Source organism: Hippoglossus hippoglossus, chromosome 13 (genome assembly GCF_009819705.1).
Source record: "Hippoglossus hippoglossus isolate fHipHip1 chromosome 13, fHipHip1.pri, whole genome shotgun sequence".
NCBI classification, from domain to species: Eukaryota; Metazoa; Chordata; class Actinopteri; order Pleuronectiformes; family Pleuronectidae; genus Hippoglossus; species Hippoglossus hippoglossus.
The window spans coordinates 18320722-18342362 of record NC_047163.1 but is presented as its reverse complement, the minus strand read 5'-3'; the positions used below and the strand labels follow the sequence as shown (position 1 = coordinate 18342362).

Genomic DNA, 21641 nt, shown 5'->3' with positions numbered 1-21641 from the left:
TAGCCGTGAATTTGCCCATCCACTGTTTGTATTGGTCACTCATAACAGATCACGATTATTCACTGCTGATTGCAGGGGGACATGAATAGAAGTTTAATAGATTACGTCATCCGTCAACATTATTTGCACCTGAGGCTCGTCAGACTTTCATCTGCAACGATGGTGAAGAACTCCCATGATCACACGCTGCTTCAAAACGTCATCAAACTAGGTCATATGTTATTATTTAGATTGAGAGACCCCTGGTGGATGAAGTTACATAAGCTGCTTTCAGACATGCACTGGGACTCCGTAGTTCCACCGTCTTTTCACCGGAGGAGGTGCATGTGGGAACGCAAATGTCAGAGTGAGCCGCTCCGCAGTTTCTGCAGACTTTATCTGCCTGGCCTCCTAGTATAAAGTCTCGGGGGGGGGGTAGCTTAAACGCTACAGACGCAAAAATGAACAAACAAAAAGAAAAAAAACATCTTGCGGTGAAAAAGCAGTGACATACATTTAGAAGACACAGACGAAGATGTCAAGAATGTTTGTGGTGATCAGAGCTGATGATGGTGTCGGGGTGTTGTAAACAAAATCACGTGATCTTCGGAGCGGAGTTAATACGTCACTTCCTGCCTCTGTCTGCTGCACTCAGCTGCTCCACCTCTGGTCTGAATAATGCGGTGGATTCGATGCTGCTGTGAACGCATCTGTGCAGAGAACCTCCCGCTGTGTTGTGCCTGGGTAAACGCCATAGCTAATTCTACAGATTTTACCAGCTATATTGTACATTTAAATAACAGAATATAAACTAAAATGACTTTAATAAGTTAAGAACAAAATATCAAGGGAATTCCCTTTAGTGTAGGTGTCTTGGCCACTAAAAGAATATCAAGTTTTCTAATTCAATAAATCACAATCAATCACCTCACACAAAGCCACTCTGGTAATGCAACAGTGCCATGATCATTTTGAATGTACTGTAGATCTAAAATGTTAAAGCCGGTCACCATCTAAATGTGTTTTCTCTGAATTCATTTCCGTTTACCTTTTAACATGGATGATAATGTGGCCTGGATACTGATCCTAATCAGTGGTTCTATTCTTAGGAGCTTGATGAATCTGATTTTACTTATCTGTGCACATCATCACAGACCACAGTTTAATAATGTCTTCTGTTACAGTGCGTTGCATTTGTTATGGGAATATGACTCTTTGTTCTCTGTGCAGCGTGTACTGTATTATCCTGAAAGCCTGACAGACTGATCCCAAGGGGCGATGCTGCTACATGCATGCATGCATGCCTGTGTGTGTGTGTGTGTGTGTGTGTGTGTGTGTGTGTGTGTGTGTGTGTGTGTGTGTGTGTGTGTGTGCATGTATGTGTGTGTACACATATCTGCGTGTGCCCGCTGTTGATTCACTCATTGACCATCGCTCACCCTTCCGTCTCCTGTGGGCCTTTATGCTGGGAGGAATCGATAACCTTCTCCCTCGCCTTGCCTCTCCGCTGTGTCTCCACTAGAGCAGCACTGTGGAGCACTTTATCAGCTCAAATGCTTATGCACGTTGCACTGAGCGCTCTTGCAAATGCACACACGTACTGGAGGTTGTTTTAAAGTAAAATGCTAAAATCTGCAAAGTATTCTAACAGAGAAAAGTGACATAAAAACTACTGCAACACACACACGCACACACACACATGCTCCCTTTATCTCAGTCTCTCCCTGACATTAGCTGAACAGAGTCCATTACTGCCAGGTAATGGGTAAATGTCACAATAGCAGGATGTCATAAAGCTCTGGAGTGGTCTAATGGGTTTTGTTCAGGTTGAGGTGACACATGCACACTCGTACGTGCACACTTCCAGGAAGCTGTCGTCCAATGCGCTTGATGCATTTACTCATCACATCACAGCCGTGAGCCCCGACATGTTTGAAGAGCTAATACGATCTGTTAAAGGAAGAATATTATGAGAATCATCTGTCACTTTGTTTGGATACGGGGGGGGGGGGGGACTCTTTTCACATTTTATTATCCCTGTTAACTCCACACTATAAGATTCAGCTCTACCACAGACAAACACACAGGACAGCACGTGAGCTATAGAGAAACAGTAATAAAAGTGTTAAATTTTTAAGGTTTAATGTCAATGTCAATGTCATGGTCTTGGTTGACCAAAGTGCTTTTACAAAGTAAAAGGTAAAACAAGAAAACAGCAATATGTAACATATCATAATACCAATGATAATAAAATAAAATAAAATGTAGGGATAATAATATTCTCAACTCGAAAAGAAGGCCAAGCGTGCAACAGAGGGGGCAGATTTGATATGGAGCGGTAAGCTGTTCCACAAGTTTGGGGCGGCGACTGCAAAGGCTCGATCGCCTCTGGTGATGAACCTAGTTTCAGGCAGATCTAGGAGCAGCTGAGTGGCTGACCTCAGCTCTCTAGCTGGAGTGTGAGCATGAAGAAGTTCAGCTGTAGGTGGTGCCAGTCCATTGAGAGATTGACACTGACACTGACAGGAAGCCAGTGGAGAGAGCACAACACAGGTGTCCTATGGTCCCTCGCTTCAGATGTGTCAAGCTCTTGCTTCTAGGTCCAGTCGCTGCCTGTCATCCTTGTTATTTTAAACACGTTTTATTTTCATGATTTAAGCTACAGTAAAAGTGACTACATCACAAAGTGAATGGGAGAAGTATTATTTTGAAACAGAAGCAAGTAACATAAACACTGTGCGATCTGCCATGAGTTTTATATTAATACTTTGTAGCAGTTCATCCATCGTTCACTGGAGAGCTCTTTCACCATTTCCACAGACTTTGCTGCAGAGAAGTGTAAATTGTGTAAATACATTCATTCAGCCAGTTTAGTCCCACATGAGTATTTTTGGTCTTGTAAGGTTTTGGGGGTTTGTCCACACCTTAAATCATAGTTACTATAGTAACATAGTTAGACACTAGTGTGTAGTTCACTGAATCCAGCTTTACTCCGTTTTCTTTGTAGTTACAGTGATATTCTGGTCTGCTCTCAGCTTCATGTGTTGAACCACAGTGAGTCAGTCTGTGACCATTCATGACATTTCCACATTACTGACAGTAAATAAGTGACATTTTAAAAATAGAGCTAAGGTCAACTACAGAAAACCTTGGTCGACTGAAATTGAACCTTGAGCAAATTGATCGATCGATCAGGAGGGATCTTCATGTTATCTCTAGATTTAATCAGCCACAGTGCACTGAGTAAACTCTACCTGGTAGACTTATTAACCCTAAATTCATTCTAACATAAAAAGGTAATATTCGCAATATATATAATGAGTTTAAATAAATTATTAGAACAAACATATTGAGCAATTCTGATATGTTCACACTCAAAGCTTCAAACACATCCTAACATAAACAAGTTTTAGATGATCTGCAAAGATGATCCGCACGATGTGATATGCAAACTGCTTATAACGTTTATTTAACTAAATGCAGCCACACCGATGAGTAAACGTTCAGTGTGTGTCCGTGTGTGTGTGTATAGTATTTGATGATTGCATTGGGGGCGGGTACATGTGTCTCACAGAGTGTTGTAATTGATTAGAAGCTTAAGAAGCTGATGATTAGCACATGTTGACATTAACATCAACCAAACAGGGTTGACCTTTGACGTGGACGGGCCTCTGGGTTTAACAGTCAATATGATGGATCTTTGACAGCTGAATTTTCTTATATGATATAGTAGCATATATATGAGTAATGTTTAATATATATAACACTTTCACTACTCCTTATTAACCTTGTATATTCAATGTAGATGTCCCGATATGTTAATAGATTTATTTTCTACTGTAAGATGTTTAATTCAGAATAAAGGCACGCACGCACGCACGCACGCACGCACGCACGCACACACGCACGCACACACGCACACACATCTCCAGTACAACGTCCTCTTTCTCATTGACGTGTGCGTGGTAGTGTGGGGTGACGTCGGTTTACTGCGTCATCATCGCATGACATCACAGGGGATTAACTCATTGTCCTTCTCTTCCTCCCCTTCTCTAGTCGTCGGGCACCAGTGTGGTAGTGGACATCGCCGTGATGGGTGAGGCCCACGGTTTGATCTCAGACCTGCTGGCTGACCCCTCACTGCCCCCCAACACCTGCAGCTCTCTGAAGGCCGTCAGCAACCTCCTTAGCACCCAGATCAGCCTCCAGCCGCTGCACCGGCCTCGCATCCCTGCCGACACACAAGCCTGCTCTGACTCTGAGGAGGGGCCCGACAAAGCAGAGAGACTGGCCATCCCAAAGGTAAATGTTTTTTTTTTTTGTTTCTTACCATTTCTTTTATAGGTTGTTTGAAATACTTTACATTGGCTGAACCACAATTTCAAATTCCAAAGACAAAGGATGTAAACTGTAAGTTCACGCACCAGCTAACGGGAAGCATTTATTTACAGAAAGAGTGGCTGCTTTCTGCCCTCATAAAACCTGGTGCCTACATTACCCACAGTGCAACTTGATCACTGACAGTCAGAGCTATGGCTGTGTTATCTAGTAGCGGCTATGACCTCTCGCGCAGATAGTCTGAAACAGAGATGAGGAGCTTGTTACATTGCTAAACTCGCTTCTCTGTAAAACTCATTCATTTAAAACTTGTGGCGTAACCAGAGCAATTCATCTCACTTCACACAGCTCCCCCTAGAGCCCAAAAAGCTTTAGTCAACCTTTTGTTTCACATATGCAGTTGTCCTGTAAAACATTTTTTGTCTTTAATCTTTAATCTGTAAAATTAACTTCTTCCTGCTGCACAAAAACAAAGCTAAAATATGTCCAGGACACAGGCACGGCAATGTTGTGCTTTTGATGTCATGTGGAGCCAGAGACTCAATTTATCTCTGGTCAGTCTCAGCTGTCAATCATGATGTTTCACCCCATTTTTTTATGGCATAAAATAACTAATTAAAAACAAACTTTCCAGAAAAACAAACAGCAATGTGATAAGAACTTCCTAAATTGACAGTAACCATATTTGAGAACAACTTATTTAATGTATACATTGACTTTTTGGTTTTATCCATGTCCCATCCAGTCACATAAAGGAGGCAAGGTTTTAGACCCATACTGCAGCCAACCACCAGGGGGTGATCAAGATGATTTAGCTTCACTTTTGGGAGCTGTCATGTCCTTTATGTCTATATATAGTCAATGGAGTGGCCCTTTAAAGTAAAATAATGTTTCCAGGTAGGAAGTTCTGTTTTACTTAAACAGCAAATTAAAATATTCTCAATAAGTGACGGTATATAATGTTAGGTTTTAGTTTTGTTGTGTAATGCTATATATGCCCACACACACACACACACACACACACACACACACACACACACACACACACACACACACACACACACACACACACACACACACACACACACACACACACACACACACACACACACACACACACACACACACACACACACACACAGCTGCCTTAGTGTGTGGCTCTAATGTAGCAAACAATGACGCACTGGCTTCCAGAGGGCTTTGAATGTTTAACAAGGCTGCTGCTTCAAAATGTATGCAGGCACTTAAGGCAGCAAGGAAACTAAATAAAGCGTGTGATGCAATGCAGGATAGTCTACCAGGAAAAGTGACTAGCAGCTTTAACGCTGCCTGAACGCTCGGCCCATGTAGTTGAACTCGATGAAACGCTGCCACATTTCAGCTCATTGGCGAGTTGGTGATTCAACTCGCTTGTGCCGCCCTGTTGTGCGTCTTTGAGGTGGGGACAGAAATAGCAGATTTCAATTGAGCTTTACAGGACAGCAAAGCATTTCATTTCATTTCTTGATGAAAGAGCACAGAGAACAATTTCTGTGGCTTGTACTTCAGTTCCTTTCAGCAGTGTCATTTGGCTTTCACGTGTCTTTTCCCATCATTTGTTACATTTGTCCGATATTACATTTTAAAGATACAGAAACTATTTGATATGCTTTTATCTCATATTACAGGCCTAAATAGAAAAAGAAGAGCTTTTTGAAAGAAGAGCTTTGAGGCTCTGAAACACCCTGCCTGAGGAAATACGACAGGCTGAGACAGTAGCTTCCTATGAACCAAAGCATAAAACATACTATGTCATACCACATTCTCTGATTTTAACCAATTCTAAATTTTATTATTGTAATGGGAGTCTAGATTAGTTTTTATCTTGTTTTTTGTGTTTTTACTTGTGTGTATTTGATTTGTGAAGCACTTAGTAACTTGAAGTGCTATTATAGATAATAGATTTTAATATTATCATGTATTTGTTCTAAGTAGATTTATTTTCAGGTACTTTTCACTTTCCCTCCACTATATCAGCAAATATCTGTACTCTCTCCTTTACATTTTTACAAAGCTTTCTGTCACATTATTTTTGATATTCCTATAAGTAATCAATAATGAGAGGGGAATTGGTGCATTAGAGGGCAGGTATCATTAGACCCCGCCTCATGCAGCAGCAGGTTAGAAAATAGACTACACTCGTCATGTACTTTTACTTTTAATACTTTCAGCGCAGTTAAAAGCAAGGACTTGCTTACTTTTAGTCAAGCAGAAGTGAATGTGGTACTTTTTCTTTTACTGAATTTGTTTTCCAGTTTATTAGTACTTTTTCTTAATGTAAAAGGTCAAATGTTTGAGTACTTCCTCCACCACTGCTGTCTATTTGTCTAGTTCATAGCATTACATTTACATTGGATTACATTACATTTAGCTGACGTGGCAGCTGCCACGTGGCAGCCAAACATGCGACCACCCTCTGCTGCACAGGTTTATATGATTTCATATAACTGCCACAAATTCTCCACAAGTGTCATAAGATATTCATTTCATCATATTAAGGGAATAAAGCAGTTGAGATTAACATGCAGCAATCCATCATAGTGAACATCAGGGCTGCTTTTATTTTTGTCAGCTACTTTATTGTTGCATAATGATGCAGTGCAGTGGTTTAGATCTGCACTTTAAAGTGCATTAGCGCACCATAATTGAATTCAGAATGGCAGAAGATGTTCACAGTGATTGATCACCACCATGTGCCCTGCCAGTCTCTCTCTCTCCCTCCTGTCATTCTTACACTCACTATTAGAGACGTTTGATTTGATTTGCTTCACTGCAGGAGAAAAGCCCATGTGGGGTCACGTGTGTATGTACGCTCAAAAAGTAAATAGATCAAGAACGATGGAACGATCATTTTTCATTCTGCAGTCTGTGATATTTAATCCTCTGCTGCCCTCTATATTCCACTCTCTCCCTGTGATCTGCTTGTGTGTGTGTGTGTGTGTGTGTGTCCCTTTTAGAAAATTCAACCGACTGTGAAAAGATACAAGCTGACAAATAACTGAGTTTAGTTTATGGCTTTACAATAAAATGTACAACTCTGAATAGACTGACACCACCGGGGAAATGAACAGGTCTCCTTTCTGCTCACCATTCTGTCTTCTTTCATCCATCCTGGAGCATGAGATTGTTACTTTTATGAATCACTAACTTGAATGGTAGCTTTTCTTTCAAGGATAGAGGACGTGAATATGGGCTATACAAATAATAAAAAAGTGGTTAAAAAATATTTATAATAATTAACTAAGAAGTGAATATAAAGGAATTTGAGCAGAAGTGGAAAAAGACCAGTAGGATTTTTTTCTGCACAGAAATTGTAATATGCTCATTTATTATTTTTACATCACAGGTTGTTAGTATGAAGACATGCAGACATGCAAACGTTGTGCCTTGTATTAGTTGGAGATTTAGAAGAATAATATGTGCAAAGACACACTTGAAAATATGAAATAAGTGTCACACAGATGTCAACAGCCTTACAGTCATAATCATTTCCTCCTCCACAAGCTTTTTAACTAAGTATTTAGATATTTGTGAAACATATTCTAAAGCATAACTTAACAAGATGTTCCACATTTCTCATTTGAACACAGGCTTCTGATATCCCCCGTCTAACATGACACGTAGACTAAAATGATGACTATTTTTTGTAATGTCAGATTTATTTCCCCTATCAGTGGCCATAATACTCTGTCGCACAACTGTTTGTCACTTGGCATCAAAAATGTCCTCAAGTCTGGGATTCTGTCGAGTGCCGATGCACAGTCATAGTGGTCCTCTTGCCTCGTCCATGTCTGAGAAACTTGTGAATGTGTATACACATGTTCTTTGTGCATCTGTGTTCCAGCGTCTCAGGCGGAGTCTGCCCCCAGGCTTGCTGAGGAGAATCTCATCAACGTGGACCACAACCACCTCAGCGACAGGGCTGCCCACCATCGAGCCGGGCCCTGTACGCCGAGACCGCTCAGCCAGCATCAAACACACCACAGACAGGTAACGACACTGACTGACTGGTCCACACACATTTACTGGAACAAGACCAACACAATTACCTTTATTTATCTGTTTTCTTTACATCAAACCAGTGAATCATGGAACAACTCAGTGATGATGACCATCTCAAAGAGCCGCTCCATGTCGGCCTCCTGTGCTGCCTCCGTCACCTCCAACCACCTCTACAGCAAACCAATGGGAAGACCCGGTGTGTGTGCATACCTAATTCCCACTCTGAGTATAAGTGTGTAGTGAGTAAGGTATAAGGATTATTTCATTTTTATTTTGTAAATTGGAAACTCTTTTTTCCAGGTTTCCCTCCCTCCAACGTATCACCTCTGGGCTCTCCGTGCCCGTCTCCTCCCGTCCAGGGCACGCCCGCCTCCAGTCCTACGTTAAAGACATGTTCAGTGCAGCTTCCTGAGCCGGCTGGGCCGCTAACCGAGTGCCCCCCTGGCTCTGTGGCCCCCAAGAGCCATCACAGAGCCTTAACTCACAGCCAGAGCGCCCCAAGCTCCACCACCCCTCACTGGCGGCCTCCATCACTCTGCGGCAGGTAACGTACTACATCCAATCACACTATAACATCTTCAATATTAAATTCACTAACATGGCTTTTAAAGCATCTGTTTGTACATGAGTGAGTCACTTCAGTGTCTGTATTGTGAGGACAGGAGCTGTTTGAATTATCAGATTAGAGAAATTGGTCAGAATTTGATGTCTGAACGTGTCAGGGATTCTCTGCTCTGTCTCCATCAGCTGTGGCAGGCCGTTCAACAATCGCCTAAACCACAGGGTAGATTCTGTCGACAAAGGGGACAGAATACCTCATCCAGGTAAACAGCAGAGGGCAACCTGCAAGCTCAACGCGTAGAGTCATTATTACACATTTCTGTCTACTTCAGCTGCAATGATAACTTCAATAGAGTTCATACCTCCACCGAGGCCCAACAGTCCCATTATTAAACTATATTTAAATTCACTAGATCTGGATTTTTATTTGGGTCGCACCAAATTACACACACTCATAAATATCAGTTCTCTAAACATGGCGGATATTTTTTCTCTGTGAAATTAGTGACATGTCAAAAAGCACCCAATCTAACATTGTTAAAGGGATAGTTCAGCCAAAAAGTCAAATTCACTCATTATCTACTCACCACTATGCCGATGGGGGGGTGAAGTGTTTAAGTCCACAAATCCCTTTTGGAGCTTCAGGGGTAAACAGCGTTGCCAAAATCCAGCCATATCCAAGACAATTGTAGTAAATGGCGACCACTTTTTCAAATGAAAAAAACAACAGAAAAAAACATTAAATGCCTCCATTCTGCTCCTGTGGTGTCATCCAAGTGTCCTAGTTACTGCAGTAACTAAAAGGAGGATAACAGCGGACATTTGGGCTTAAGATATGGTGTAAATTACACCGTTTCGAGTCGAATTTGAATGTCGGGGCTTACCGACACTTGGATGACACGACAGGAGCAGTGTGGAGGCATTTTATGTTTTTTTTGGCTACAACACTGTTTACCCCTGAAACTCCAAAAGTGTTTTGTGGACTCAAACACTTCACCCACCCTTCCATCGGCAGAGTGGTGAGTAGATAATGAGAATGAGAACAATATGATTGAATTTATGAAACTTCCAGACTTTTACCTCAGTGATAAAAGACTATTTCCCATCTTATAGTTTGATCACCTCATAGTTGGATTCACTCATCCCGATCCTCGTAGTAATTTTGCATAATCACAAATACAGTTACATTAAATTGCAAATTCCCACCACGTGTAATGTTTCCCCCAGATGAGCGTGCAGTAGCGTCATCCGACTACGACAGCACCTATGACAGCACCTACGAGACCAACCACAGTGACAGCAGCGACTTTGCACAGAACGAAGAGGAGGGAGAAGGAGGCAAGAAGCTGCCAGAAGCAAGGGAAGGATGCAGAGAGTATCCAACAGAGGGCATAGTTCTCCATCCACTCCTGCCATCACCAGTGGTAGACAATGAAACAAACAGGCTTAATTCGGTTTAGAGAATATAAGTTTCCGTTTTCTATTATGAGCTTTAATTTGCTGCAAGTCCCTCCATAGAGCCACAAGAAATAAAGACAAAGGGTTTCTGCAGAAAGAAGATGTGTTTCCTTCTCAATAGGAGCGAATTAGGACATTTTACAGTGATGTTTACTATATATATTGTTATTACCTTGACATTTTGCTGTGCTTTTCCTTACTGTTAGAAACCCAGCAGTATAGTGCATTTTGCGGTGACTGAAAATCATGATTTTAGTTTAGTTTCTTTTATTGCACCTGCAGATAATATCCTGTACCTCTCTGACCTCTCTCCTCTGCACCTCCTGCCTTTACCGGACAGGACAAGCCGATCTTGGCCCTGGAGACTCCGGTGATGCCGGGTCTGGAGCCTCTGATTAGTCAACTCAACAACTGGAACTTTCCAATTTTCAGTCTGGTGGAGAAGACGCACGGCAAGACAGGCTGCATCCTCAGTCAGGTAGAGGACAATTAGGGATGTCACAACCCCAATGGCCTCTCTTTAATGGAAACATATCAATACAGAAAAACCAATACTTATGCAAATTTGTCTCATCCATGTATTTAGCGGTTTAATGTTGCAGAGATACAACCCATCAATGCAGGCAGTAGAGAGAGTTGCAACAGCACCAGAGAATAGAAAAAGAGATAGAGATCACTACTCTCTGAAGCCATAAAAACTACAATAAGGACTGAGTGTCTAGAAATCCACAGACAGGCCCTGCACCAGACCATAAAGGAAAGTCATACATGTTAGAGGACTGAGCAGTCATACATGTTAGCGGACTACTGAGCAGTCATACATGTTACTGGACTACTGAGCAGTCATACATGTTACTGGACTACTGAGCAGTCATACATGTACTGGACTACTGAGCAGTCATACATGTACTGGACTACTGAGCAGTCATACATGTTACTGGACTACTGAGCAGTCATACATGTTACTGGACTACTGAGCAGTCATACATGTACTGGACTACTGAGCAGTCATACATGTACTGGACTATTGAGCAGTAATACGAGTACTGCTCAGTACTGCAATAACACTACATATAAAAATGGATTTTGACCCCGTGTAAATGTTGCATGTTTCAATCTGGTTTATTCAACAGATTTTAATCCGTTATTGAACCCTACATGTTTTTAAACTAAATGTTGAATCACAAAAAATATGTCCACTAAACTTAGAATATATATCTGAATTTAGGTAAATATAGTTTGTGCAAACACTTAAATAAATTGGTGAATTCAACGCGAGATGTTTCTTGACCCTCAGTAGTGATGACGGTCCTCTCTTATGTCTCAGGTTTCCTATCGGCTCTTTGAGGACACAGGTCTGTTTGAGACCTTCAGGATCCCTATACAAGAGTTCATGAACTACTTCCACGCTTTGGAGAACGGATACAGGGACATCCCCTGTGAGTAGAGGATCCACCAGTTTATCAAATGTTCAAGTGAATTATTGATGCCCAGCATTACCCTCACCTGCCACAAGGTGGATGTGTTGCTTAGTCAATGAAATAAAGCAGCACGAACATGATTAAGCCTTATATCAGCTTGACAGGGATGTAAAGTATCCTGATGGTTAAATGTTGGTGTTTACATTTTTTTTTTTTTAAATTCATGTTGTGACTGAAGATGTAGTTGACATGTACCATAAGCTGTTAATATGTTTTTAGACCATGCACAACCTTGTTTCTTATTAAAGACATTTTGAATAACAGCGTAAAACCAAAGTATGAATAATTAATAATAATCATTTTTTTATACTGTAGCTGTTATAACCAGTTTTATACTTTTGGGAAAGCAACTATATTTATGAAACAATTTTTTTCATCATGTGTATTTTAACCAGTCTCCTGTACAAAGAAGCCTATAGTTAGATTCTGTTTAATACTTTCACTTAGAGCTTTTACAACTTCATTAGTGGTGGCATCATATATATTTCATCTCAGTGCTCTTACTGCCCTCTAGTGCTGTAAATTAACATGTATTTTACCCTCCCCAGATCACAACAGGATTCATGCCACTGATGTGCTGCATGCTGTTTGGTACCTCACCACTCAGGCTGTGCCGGGCCTGCCCACCCTGCTCACTGAGAATGGGATCCACACTGGTGAGGATTTTATCCACACTGAGGCTTTTCATGACTAAACATCAAAATTGATCCCTCGTTTAAATTTTGTTTCCATTCTGTTAGATTCTAGCAAAGCATTTCATTTATTCTAGTTTTGTAAATCATGAATCAGTTTGTTTTGTAATCACGGTTTCCTGTTGTAACAAACACAACCTCAGTGCACCCCTGTGGACTAGGGGTTAAGATGCCAACCGTGGACCACAAAAGGTCAGATTTAGCCAGGAACCTTTATTTATTATCCCCTTTAACTTTTCCTGTCATGCCTCTCTTGTTTCAATTTCTAAAAAGAGTCAAAAGACACCCCAAAAAAATAATTATAAAAATGAAAACAAATCAAAGCTCATGTTTGAAGTTGATTTGTCAAATGACTTTGTGGTTTTCAGGTCTTTTTTCGTCCTACATACATTGAGTGCGGAAGTTGAGTTGTGAGATAATACATGTGCCGGATAAAACATATACTAGGGCAGTCATATCATATTTCAACTTTGTCAAAAAAAACTGGTGGGGAAAAGTGCATAAATAAACGTGAGTGAGAAATGAGAAGTAGAAGAAATAACACAACGGTCCCCAACAGTTGAATTATTAAAGGTTACATTTAGTCGTCCTCATGGTTCCTGACCCAGAACCTTGTCAATGTTTCTGCTTTATATGTATTTTTACAGTGTAAAAGCAAACTGTCCTGCTACACACACTCTCACATCACAACTGCAGAAATGTTTGGTCCTGTTGCCATTCGATATTATGGTGACACATTTTACAGACAATACACCATCGATGAAAACGTCTGACCAGGTGAAACAAGTGAAAATGCTGACCGGTCATTCCTGAATAAAATAGACTAGTGGCACCTTTACTCTAGTTTGTAAATAATGAAGTGGCAGCGTCTAAGCAGAGAGCCCCATTCCTGACTCAGGATTGGTTTGTGCTGTCTCTCTGTCCACAGACTCAGACAACGGCATTAGACCTGGGGCCACTGGCTTCCTGGTGTCCAAGATGAACCCTGAGCCGGAGGAAGGCTGCGGCTCCCTGTCGGGCCTCATCCCCGGCCTGGAGCTCATGGCCCTGTATGTAGCTGCTGCCATGCATGACTACGACCATCCTGGGAGAACCAACGCTTTTCTAGTCGCTACCAGTGCACCACAGGTAAATAAACATAACACAGTGTGTTCTGACTGATGAACTGAATGATAAATTCATTACATTTTTGTTAAGTTTAATTAACCGGCTGCAACTTCAGTCAACCAACAATAAATCTGTGTATTACGTGAATAAAGTGAACGTATAGCCACTTTACACAATCTCAGGCATGAACTAGAATTGCACTTAATAGAGCAAATATCTTGAGGCCTAACAGTCTCCTTAAATTAAAACAAGCCTTATAGCAGAGCCCACATTACATGTTTGTCTACACATGGGTGGTGGTTACAGGTTTCTTGCTCCGTTTGTTACTTTGCACATAATTCAACTCTGCCTCATTCACGTTTGTTAGTGGCTGAAAAATATCCTACAACCCTATGAAACCACATTTACAGCCACTAGATCCAGTTTTTTGGGGATCAGCACGAATTTATACCCACTTGGTCCGGATCCACAACAAACTTTAATGGGTTCCCTCCTGACCCATAACACACCGTTCCACAAAGTTTCATACTAATCCGTCCAGTAGTTTTTGAGTAATCCTGGATATAAACTTCCACCAACAAGTGACTCCAACCCAATAAACACGCCAACCTGACTTAATTGCAGAAAATATTCATCTAATGTAATGGGTGAATCAAATAGATACATCCAGACTCTGCCTGATATGCATCAGCAGTCAAAGACATCAGGCTTCAGCTCTGCATCAAATAATTATTCATTTAAACATGTTAAGCTCATGAAAATACAGTTTCTGTTATGAAATGTCCGGTTGCATTGCTAAGCAACAGACCTCCTTTGTTCGCTGATTCGAGCTACGAGTTTGTCTGTATCTGTGTGTCGCAGCAGGATAAGTGAAGCAAACTATTGTAATTCTTTGCTGAATATCTATCACACGTATGGACACATGTGAATGAGGCAGAGTTGAATTATGTGCAAAGGCAATTTTAAGGCAGCATACAAATATACAGCATTAGGGTCAGAGTAAGAAAACCATTCCACACAAAATCAGAGCAGCAGGAGAGTAGTTTAAAGCTTTCACACTGTGATTTAAATCTTTTTTTTCTTCTTTTTCATCTGAAATCAAACTCCAAACAAAAGTGAATGGTAATTTCTCCTCTCCCCTGCAGGCTCTTCTATACAACGACCGATCGGTCTTGGAAAACCATCATGCAGCTTCAGCTTGGAACCTGTTCATGTCTCGACCCGAGTACAACTTCCTCATCAACCTCGAACACGTGGAGTTCAAGCGCTTCCGCTTTCTCGTCATTGAAGCCATCCTGGCCACCGACCTCAAAAAGCACTTTGACTTCCTCGCAGAGTTCAATGCAAAGGTACTGAATTAAAATCTATCCGTCCATCATCCCGCTGTCGTAGTTTAATTTGATATCTCCACCTGTTTTCCTGTGTAATATTTAGAGGAAAGAAACTACCAATGGTCTTTTATTTTTTTCTTACACATACGTGCACCCCCAGGTGGGTGATGAAGGCCTGTCTTGCATCGACTGGACCAACGAGAACGATCGATTGCTGGTGTGCCAGATGTGCATCAAGCTGGCTGATGTGAATGGACCACTGAAGTGTAAGGACCTGCACCTGCAGTGGACAGAGGGGATCGTCAACGAGTTCTACGAACAAGTACGTAATAAAAATAACAGTAATTTCATATAAAATAATAGTTTCTGGGTGGTCCCGAGAGAAATAAAGCATCACATTTAAACTTTGGAGCATGTAGACAGACAGAACATCAATAGATTGGAGTTCGTTGGACTAAACACTGTAAGAAATTAGTTACATTCACAGCAGAAGATTGGGATAATTTGGAAGTTTATTGGGTACAGTTCAAACAAATGCAGTCTAATACGACAGTCCGATAAGGATAGGTAAAGAGATAGAGAGATAGATAGAAGACAACAAGCTTTTCATCCTTTTGCCTTCCTCCTTCTACAGGGGTCATAGGATACAGTCACTTGGATGGCAGCATTGCTGCAAAATGGCCTTTCATTTCTTGACCAAGGACCATTCAGTCGGGTGTTATGCAGGAAGAGAATGGTCAAAACACTTAGCTAAGGGCTCATTAATTTGTTAGAAACTATCGCAGACGGATGCCTGGCAACAAATCCTGCTCCTAACTAACAATGCCTCTGACTGGTCAGCTCATACAGTCGATAAAGATAAGATCTGATTAGCCACAGAGATATGATTACTCGCCTAGCAACCACATGTTGAATAATGAATAGCACTAATTTGAGACTTTTAAGCCATAATTGAAACTCATGCGTATTTTTTTTCCTCAGTGTTATTCAAGCTTTAAAGCCTTTGTATTTGTGCATAGATGCAAGGACTGCAGCATAAGTTACTTAGCATTCAGCTAAGCATAATAGCTTTGAGAAGTATGTACAGTCTATCCTATGAGCAGGAGTGAAGGAGGGTGGGAAGCGTGAAAGAGAGCAGTGTATATGTTGGCCTCTTCAGAGGGAAAGTGGCTGACCTAAATAGGTCGTCCTTGACAGCATTCATTCACAGTCACACAGAGGAAAATCACAAAGATGTTACTGGGGATTGTCAGTACACACACGATGCTCTGAAATTCACATGTTTAAAATTCAATTCAATTAGCAATCTCCTGCTACACACACAAACACGCACGCACGCACGCACGGTTTCTGGTTACCATAGCAATTTAAGCCCTTGCCCCTTTTGTCCTCCTACTGAATAGCTTCGAAAGCGCTAACATTAGAAAACATACACAGATGCACTTACATACATGACTGCCACAAAACGTGTCAATACAAACTCAAAAAGGGAAAATATCCCAACATTTAAAAAGTGCCTCTGTTGGGAAAAATTCGACAGATTCATTACTTTACAATTTGTGGAGAAAATCGAAATTCATACCGTCTATTAACAGTGGTGGAACCAGCAATGATCATTTTGAAGCTTAAATAAATGTTCCCAGGTTTTAGCAGCAGAATAAACCCAGAGATGAGGTTCCAATAATCTTGGCTGTGCTTATCATAGCTTTAGCTTTAAATAGAAAACAAGGCTAAAATGTGAATCACAAATAACCCAAGGACATGGCAGGAAGAGCATAATTCCATTTTGGCCTCCATTACAAACCTCTGATATATTGTGGTGGGTCTGTTACGTGGTGGTAAAAGACAATCAATCAGAATGTGCTCCTGCGTTTATTAATGGTGACCTTTTCGCTGCAAATAATGAGATTTATATCAAGACACGGTAACAAATCTCTGCAGACAGTCTGAATTATGTGATTGATATCTGCAGATCAGCCATCGATGTTATTTTCTATTTGTAGTCGTCCTGACCTACTTTCAGGAGGAGGCTGCGCTCAGAAGCAGAGGATGTGGGACTTTCTGTGCCTGCCAGAGGAGTTGTAACAGGGGACAAACTGTATATCTGCATTCAAACCACTTGAGTGTACACATACATGTATCTGTCATATTGTTCATGAAAGATTTTAAAGTTTCCATCATCAGGAAAAACAAATAAAAGTAATTGAAAAAAATCATATAAGATCCAATGAGATTTAGGCTGTTTGTAGTGGCTTTAACTGGGTTGAAACAGAAGGCTAAAAAAGTTGGGTTGGGCGAAATAATAAAAATAATAAACTTTTAATTCAACAGCTTTGCCTTTCAAAGCCAGAGTTACAAGGTGATTCACAAAAAAAAATATGAGTGAACAGATAGCAAATCACAGAAAAGCCAGATCCTAGTCAGCGATTTAATGAAGAAAACAGATAAAAGAACAACATTAAAATTATGAAGGAAGCACTGGCAGAACCAGGGGTGGGGCCAGGGGGGCACTGGCCCTAGCTGATATCTGCTTACCCCCAGAAGTGCCTCCAACCCATCAGTGGTCTAAGTAGTCATTCACTAACAATACATGTGATCATTTTTTTCCCCTAATCTTTATTTGAAATACACAATCTGCTTGAACAAGGAACAATTTTTCAATTTATATTTTGACATTTTGCTATGTTCGTACCATTCTAGGGTGATGAAGAAGCAAACCTGGGTCTTCCCATCAGCCCATTCATGGACCACTCAGCTCCGCAGCTCGCTAAACTACAGGAGTCCTTCATCACTCACATAGTTGGACCTCTGTGCTCTTCCTACGACTCTGCTGCTCTTATGCCGGGACGTTGGGTCGACCCACCTGAGGGACCGATGGAGCCGGAAGAGGCGAAGGAAGAACAAGATACAGAGGAAGATGAGGAAGACGAGGAAGACGAGGAAGATACAGCAGACGAGGACGCATCGAGTTTGGACACATCCCGTATGTCAACCTCTTAAGTATACACGTTGCAGACAATATTTTGCTGATTATGTTGAGTTGCATGTGCCATAAGTGAGAATTTATTCAGACTACATCACTGTTGCTTGGTGAGACCTGGGTAGATTTGAAGACCTGGAGAGTTTTTGTTTTTGTTGTCTTTTGGGGTAAAATTAAGGTCAAGTAATGGCTCAAAATCAGCATTGTTGTTGAAGCTCTTTCTTAGGTTTCTTAGGGACAAGATCAAATTCTTAAGTCCCTGTGAAGCCATTTCCAGGAATTGCCCCGTTTGACCTCTGCTTTATTCACCATGAGAACCACAATTCATTTCTAAATGGAACATTAGGGCGTATTGTTACTTATTGAATATGAAAAGGTGGTTTCAAAGCATTCATGTGCAAGAGAGCGCCAATATCCACACAATCATTATTCATGATGCATTACATTGTGTATCGCTCTAACTGGTTCTCATCCGAGGCCAGCTGCTGAAGAGTAAAGAGTATTTTATTCTTACAGACCGTCTCTGATCATTGTTAATAGATATAATGGGTTTTATTTATATTTTTGGTAGGCATATTTTCCACTGGAATCACAATATACAGCTGCGTTACATTTGGAAAAGCTGCCAACAGAGATTGCATTGATCGTTATGTTGCTCAGATACTGAGGGGCCAATTTAAAGATGACGTTTATCATTTCATTTTTAATCATTTTCTGAGATGAATGATTCCACTCTCATTTCAATCTGTGGTACACAAGTATCTGTATATGAAGATTGAAGACGTGTCTCCACATCCTCCCTTTATCCAGAAATGAGGCCAATATATCCAAGATAAGCTGCCGTCTTGCACTGTTGACATCATTTGGAGCCAGAGTTTATGCAGTTGGGGGGTGGGCAATACGGGAAAAAATCTTATCACGATAATTCTTTTTCATATGAGTCGATATCTATCACGAAATTAATCAAATTACTATTTGTCATTTCTGCTTCAAATGGTAAAACAGATTAGTGGTATTACCTGTCTCTGTTGGAACATGCTTTCAATACAATTTGCAGTGCGCGCTACTCTGCTTCTTGTCAGACTTAATAGCCAAAATAAATATCTCCACACTACCGAATTCCTCAGACCTCTCTTTTCAACAATGTCCTGGTCTTTTGAGCCTTGGTCTGTGTCCGTTGGGGTGTCTTATTCGGTAACGCTGTCGCTCAAGTTTTCGTTAACATTTTCTGTCGTAATTTTCTCTTTTCTCTGTCTCCCACTCCTGACACTCTGGTGTGCACAGCTGCAGATACTTTGGCTTCACTGTGCCGTCATGTCGTCCATCTAAATATAAAGTCTACACATTGTGGAGCTGTAACTACAAGACAGTTAGCTTAGCATAATACTGAAAACTGAGGGGAAACAGTTCCTGTTGTTTGAAGGTTTGGCAAAAAATTTAAGCTTAATGCAAAAACAGCAACCTCCAATTCTTACAATATCTCAGCAGTCATTGTCACTGGCCCAGCCAAGGAATAGCATATAACCTACACCACCACATGTTTAACTTTTTTTACGTTTTTGCATACTTTATAGACAAGCTATTTCCTGTTGGCAAAATAAGTTAATGTACAGACACAAGAGTGGTATCATTTTATCGAACTGTAATAAAGCAAACAAGGTCGTTCTTTGTATAATGCTGTTGGTTTTGTGTCTAACAGAGCAACACGAAAACAAAAAGATGAAGAGGAGGAAAGTGTTTTGCCAGATCACACAGCATCTTTTGGAAAACCACGAAATGTGGAAGAAAGTGATTTCTGCAGAGGCCCAGGAGGAGGCGCAGAAAGAGGACCCAAACCGCTGCCCCGCCGTTCCAATCACAGCCATTCATGAGGAAGAGGAAGAGCAAGCAAGCAAAGAGGAGGAGTCGACCGACGGCCTTGACGAAAGGGAAGAGGTGCCGGCTTTGGACGAAGAGGAAATCCTTCAGCAATCAAAGACTTCAGGGGAAAAAGAGGAAGAACCGGAGTGATATTACAGACTTGGACCTCCTCTTAAACCAGGAATCTGAACATTGTCTAAAAAAATGTTTGTTTCTTACGTAACTAAACTCTTGATATGGTAGCCAGCACATCACTTTGACACAACACTGTAGAAGATGTTTTGGGTAATATGTGCCTAACAAACACAGGGTTCAAGGATATGACTGAGAGGCAAATAAGTTGAAAAAGAAAAAAAGAGAATGATTGGGACTGTATTCATATTTGTTGTCGTGTTTGTTTTAGTCTGGATCTGGTGCCCTGCCCTCGCCCAGGCTGCCCATCCTGCACTATGAGCCAACCATGCTGATTCACTCCTTCACTCCACCAGTTAGTAAAACACTGTCACCAACCCGCACCCCCTCCCACTCCCCGATCCCACCCTTCTTGTTGCTCTCCTGCTATCAGCACACTGTGTAGCCCATGTCTAATGCCATCTAGATGAGGATGTGCAACAAGCCCCTTCTCCTTGAGGACAATGGGATGAAAGCCAGGGGAAAAAAGCTTCAGAGGTAAGACGGGAAAAAGAAGAGGCGGCTGTAGTGCATTGTGTATGCAGACGTACACCCACACGAGTTTCACAGACACACACACAATGCTGCACTAGAAACACAATTCACACACAGAACTGGTGGGAAGCTTAACAAAGAACCCTATTGCTATAAAAGCTTTATTTTCGCTCAAGGAAAAACATTGAAAACAATGTTTTGTTCATGTCAAACAATGTTTGTTCTCAGTTGCATGTTTTCTCTCTGTCTTTTGTTAATCAAAGTCGGTCCAGTACACCTACATGTTTCCAGGACACACAACTCAGGAAGGAAGAGACCTGTAGAGAAAAACTAAAAAAAACTAAAGGGGGACTTATAGCGTCCTTCCCATTTACTTGTGACTGCTTCAGGATTTTCTTTCTGTGCAGTTTGAGATGCAATTCATTTTACCGATGTCCCTAAATCCATTGTTTCCTTTGTGCACAACGAAAGAACCGCAATTAATGACCAGATTACACTGTAAACATTTTATTTCATATTTTCCACAAACTATAACACAGCAGCTTATGCTGTTAATCACATTCAAATATACAAGAAACATTTGTAGGTATAGTAGGGTAATGGGTTTTATGTCACTTTACAAGTTGTTTGCTTAATCTTTAAACTAATGTCCTCACTGCTGGGCAAGAATTCTTTATAATTTCTAACCTGGTATTTAGGCCAAATGCTTCAGAAAGTGAGTAATCCAGTAAGCCATAGTGGGCCAGGCCAGCGCTGACTCACAGCTCAAAATTACCCGAGAGGATTTACATCAAGACAAAAAAACTCAACATCTACCGATCACACCAGGTCTGACGTTTGTCAACACGTTGACACTTACGACCCATAACTTCTCAGTGTTTATTACTCAGCAGTTATTGCTACGTGAACTCACCGCTCATGAATTGGACGACACTGATCTTGGAACTTGGCCTTCTGTTTGAACATAACTACACACCTGAAAGTGTCGTCAGTGTGTCTTGCATAGTTGTGACACTTTTTCAGAATCTGTCCACAGACAGACAGACATATAAATACGTGCCAAAGTGCTCAAAACCCCCTCTGTGGCAGCTCCTGCTACTTATCGGTCTCCAGGACCACATTTTGCCATGATGACACACCCACAGGC

The 21641-nt window shown here is 41.2% G+C and overlaps 1 protein-coding gene across 3 annotated transcripts in view; it reads left to right on the top strand.

The window, feature by feature from the left end:
- LOC117773398 (cGMP-inhibited 3',5'-cyclic phosphodiesterase A-like) overlaps positions 1-20825 on the top strand; it is a 46150-nt gene extending 25325 nt beyond the window's left edge. For all 3 annotated transcript variants that reach the window (XM_034605294.1, XM_034605296.1, XM_034605295.1), the window contains 14 exons: positions 4036-4281; positions 8201-8346; positions 8439-8554; positions 8659-8902; positions 9106-9182; positions 10147-10343; positions 10718-10855; positions 11705-11816; positions 12407-12514; positions 13479-13678; positions 14803-15006; positions 15149-15310; positions 17689-17971; positions 19668-20825. In XM_034605294.1, the coding sequence (XP_034461185.1) occupies positions 4036-4281; positions 8201-8346; positions 8439-8554; positions 8659-8902; positions 9106-9182; positions 10147-10343; positions 10718-10855; positions 11705-11816; positions 12407-12514; positions 13479-13678; positions 14803-15006; positions 15149-15310; positions 17689-17971; positions 19668-19978 (2544 nt within the window). In that variant the 3' untranslated portion in view covers positions 19979-20825. The remainder of the gene's footprint in view (positions 1-4035; positions 4282-8200; positions 8347-8438; positions 8555-8658; positions 8903-9105; positions 9183-10146; positions 10344-10717; positions 10856-11704; positions 11817-12406; positions 12515-13478; positions 13679-14802; positions 15007-15148; positions 15311-17688; positions 17972-19667) is intronic.
- The last annotated feature ends 816 nt before the right edge of the window (positions 20826-21641 follow it).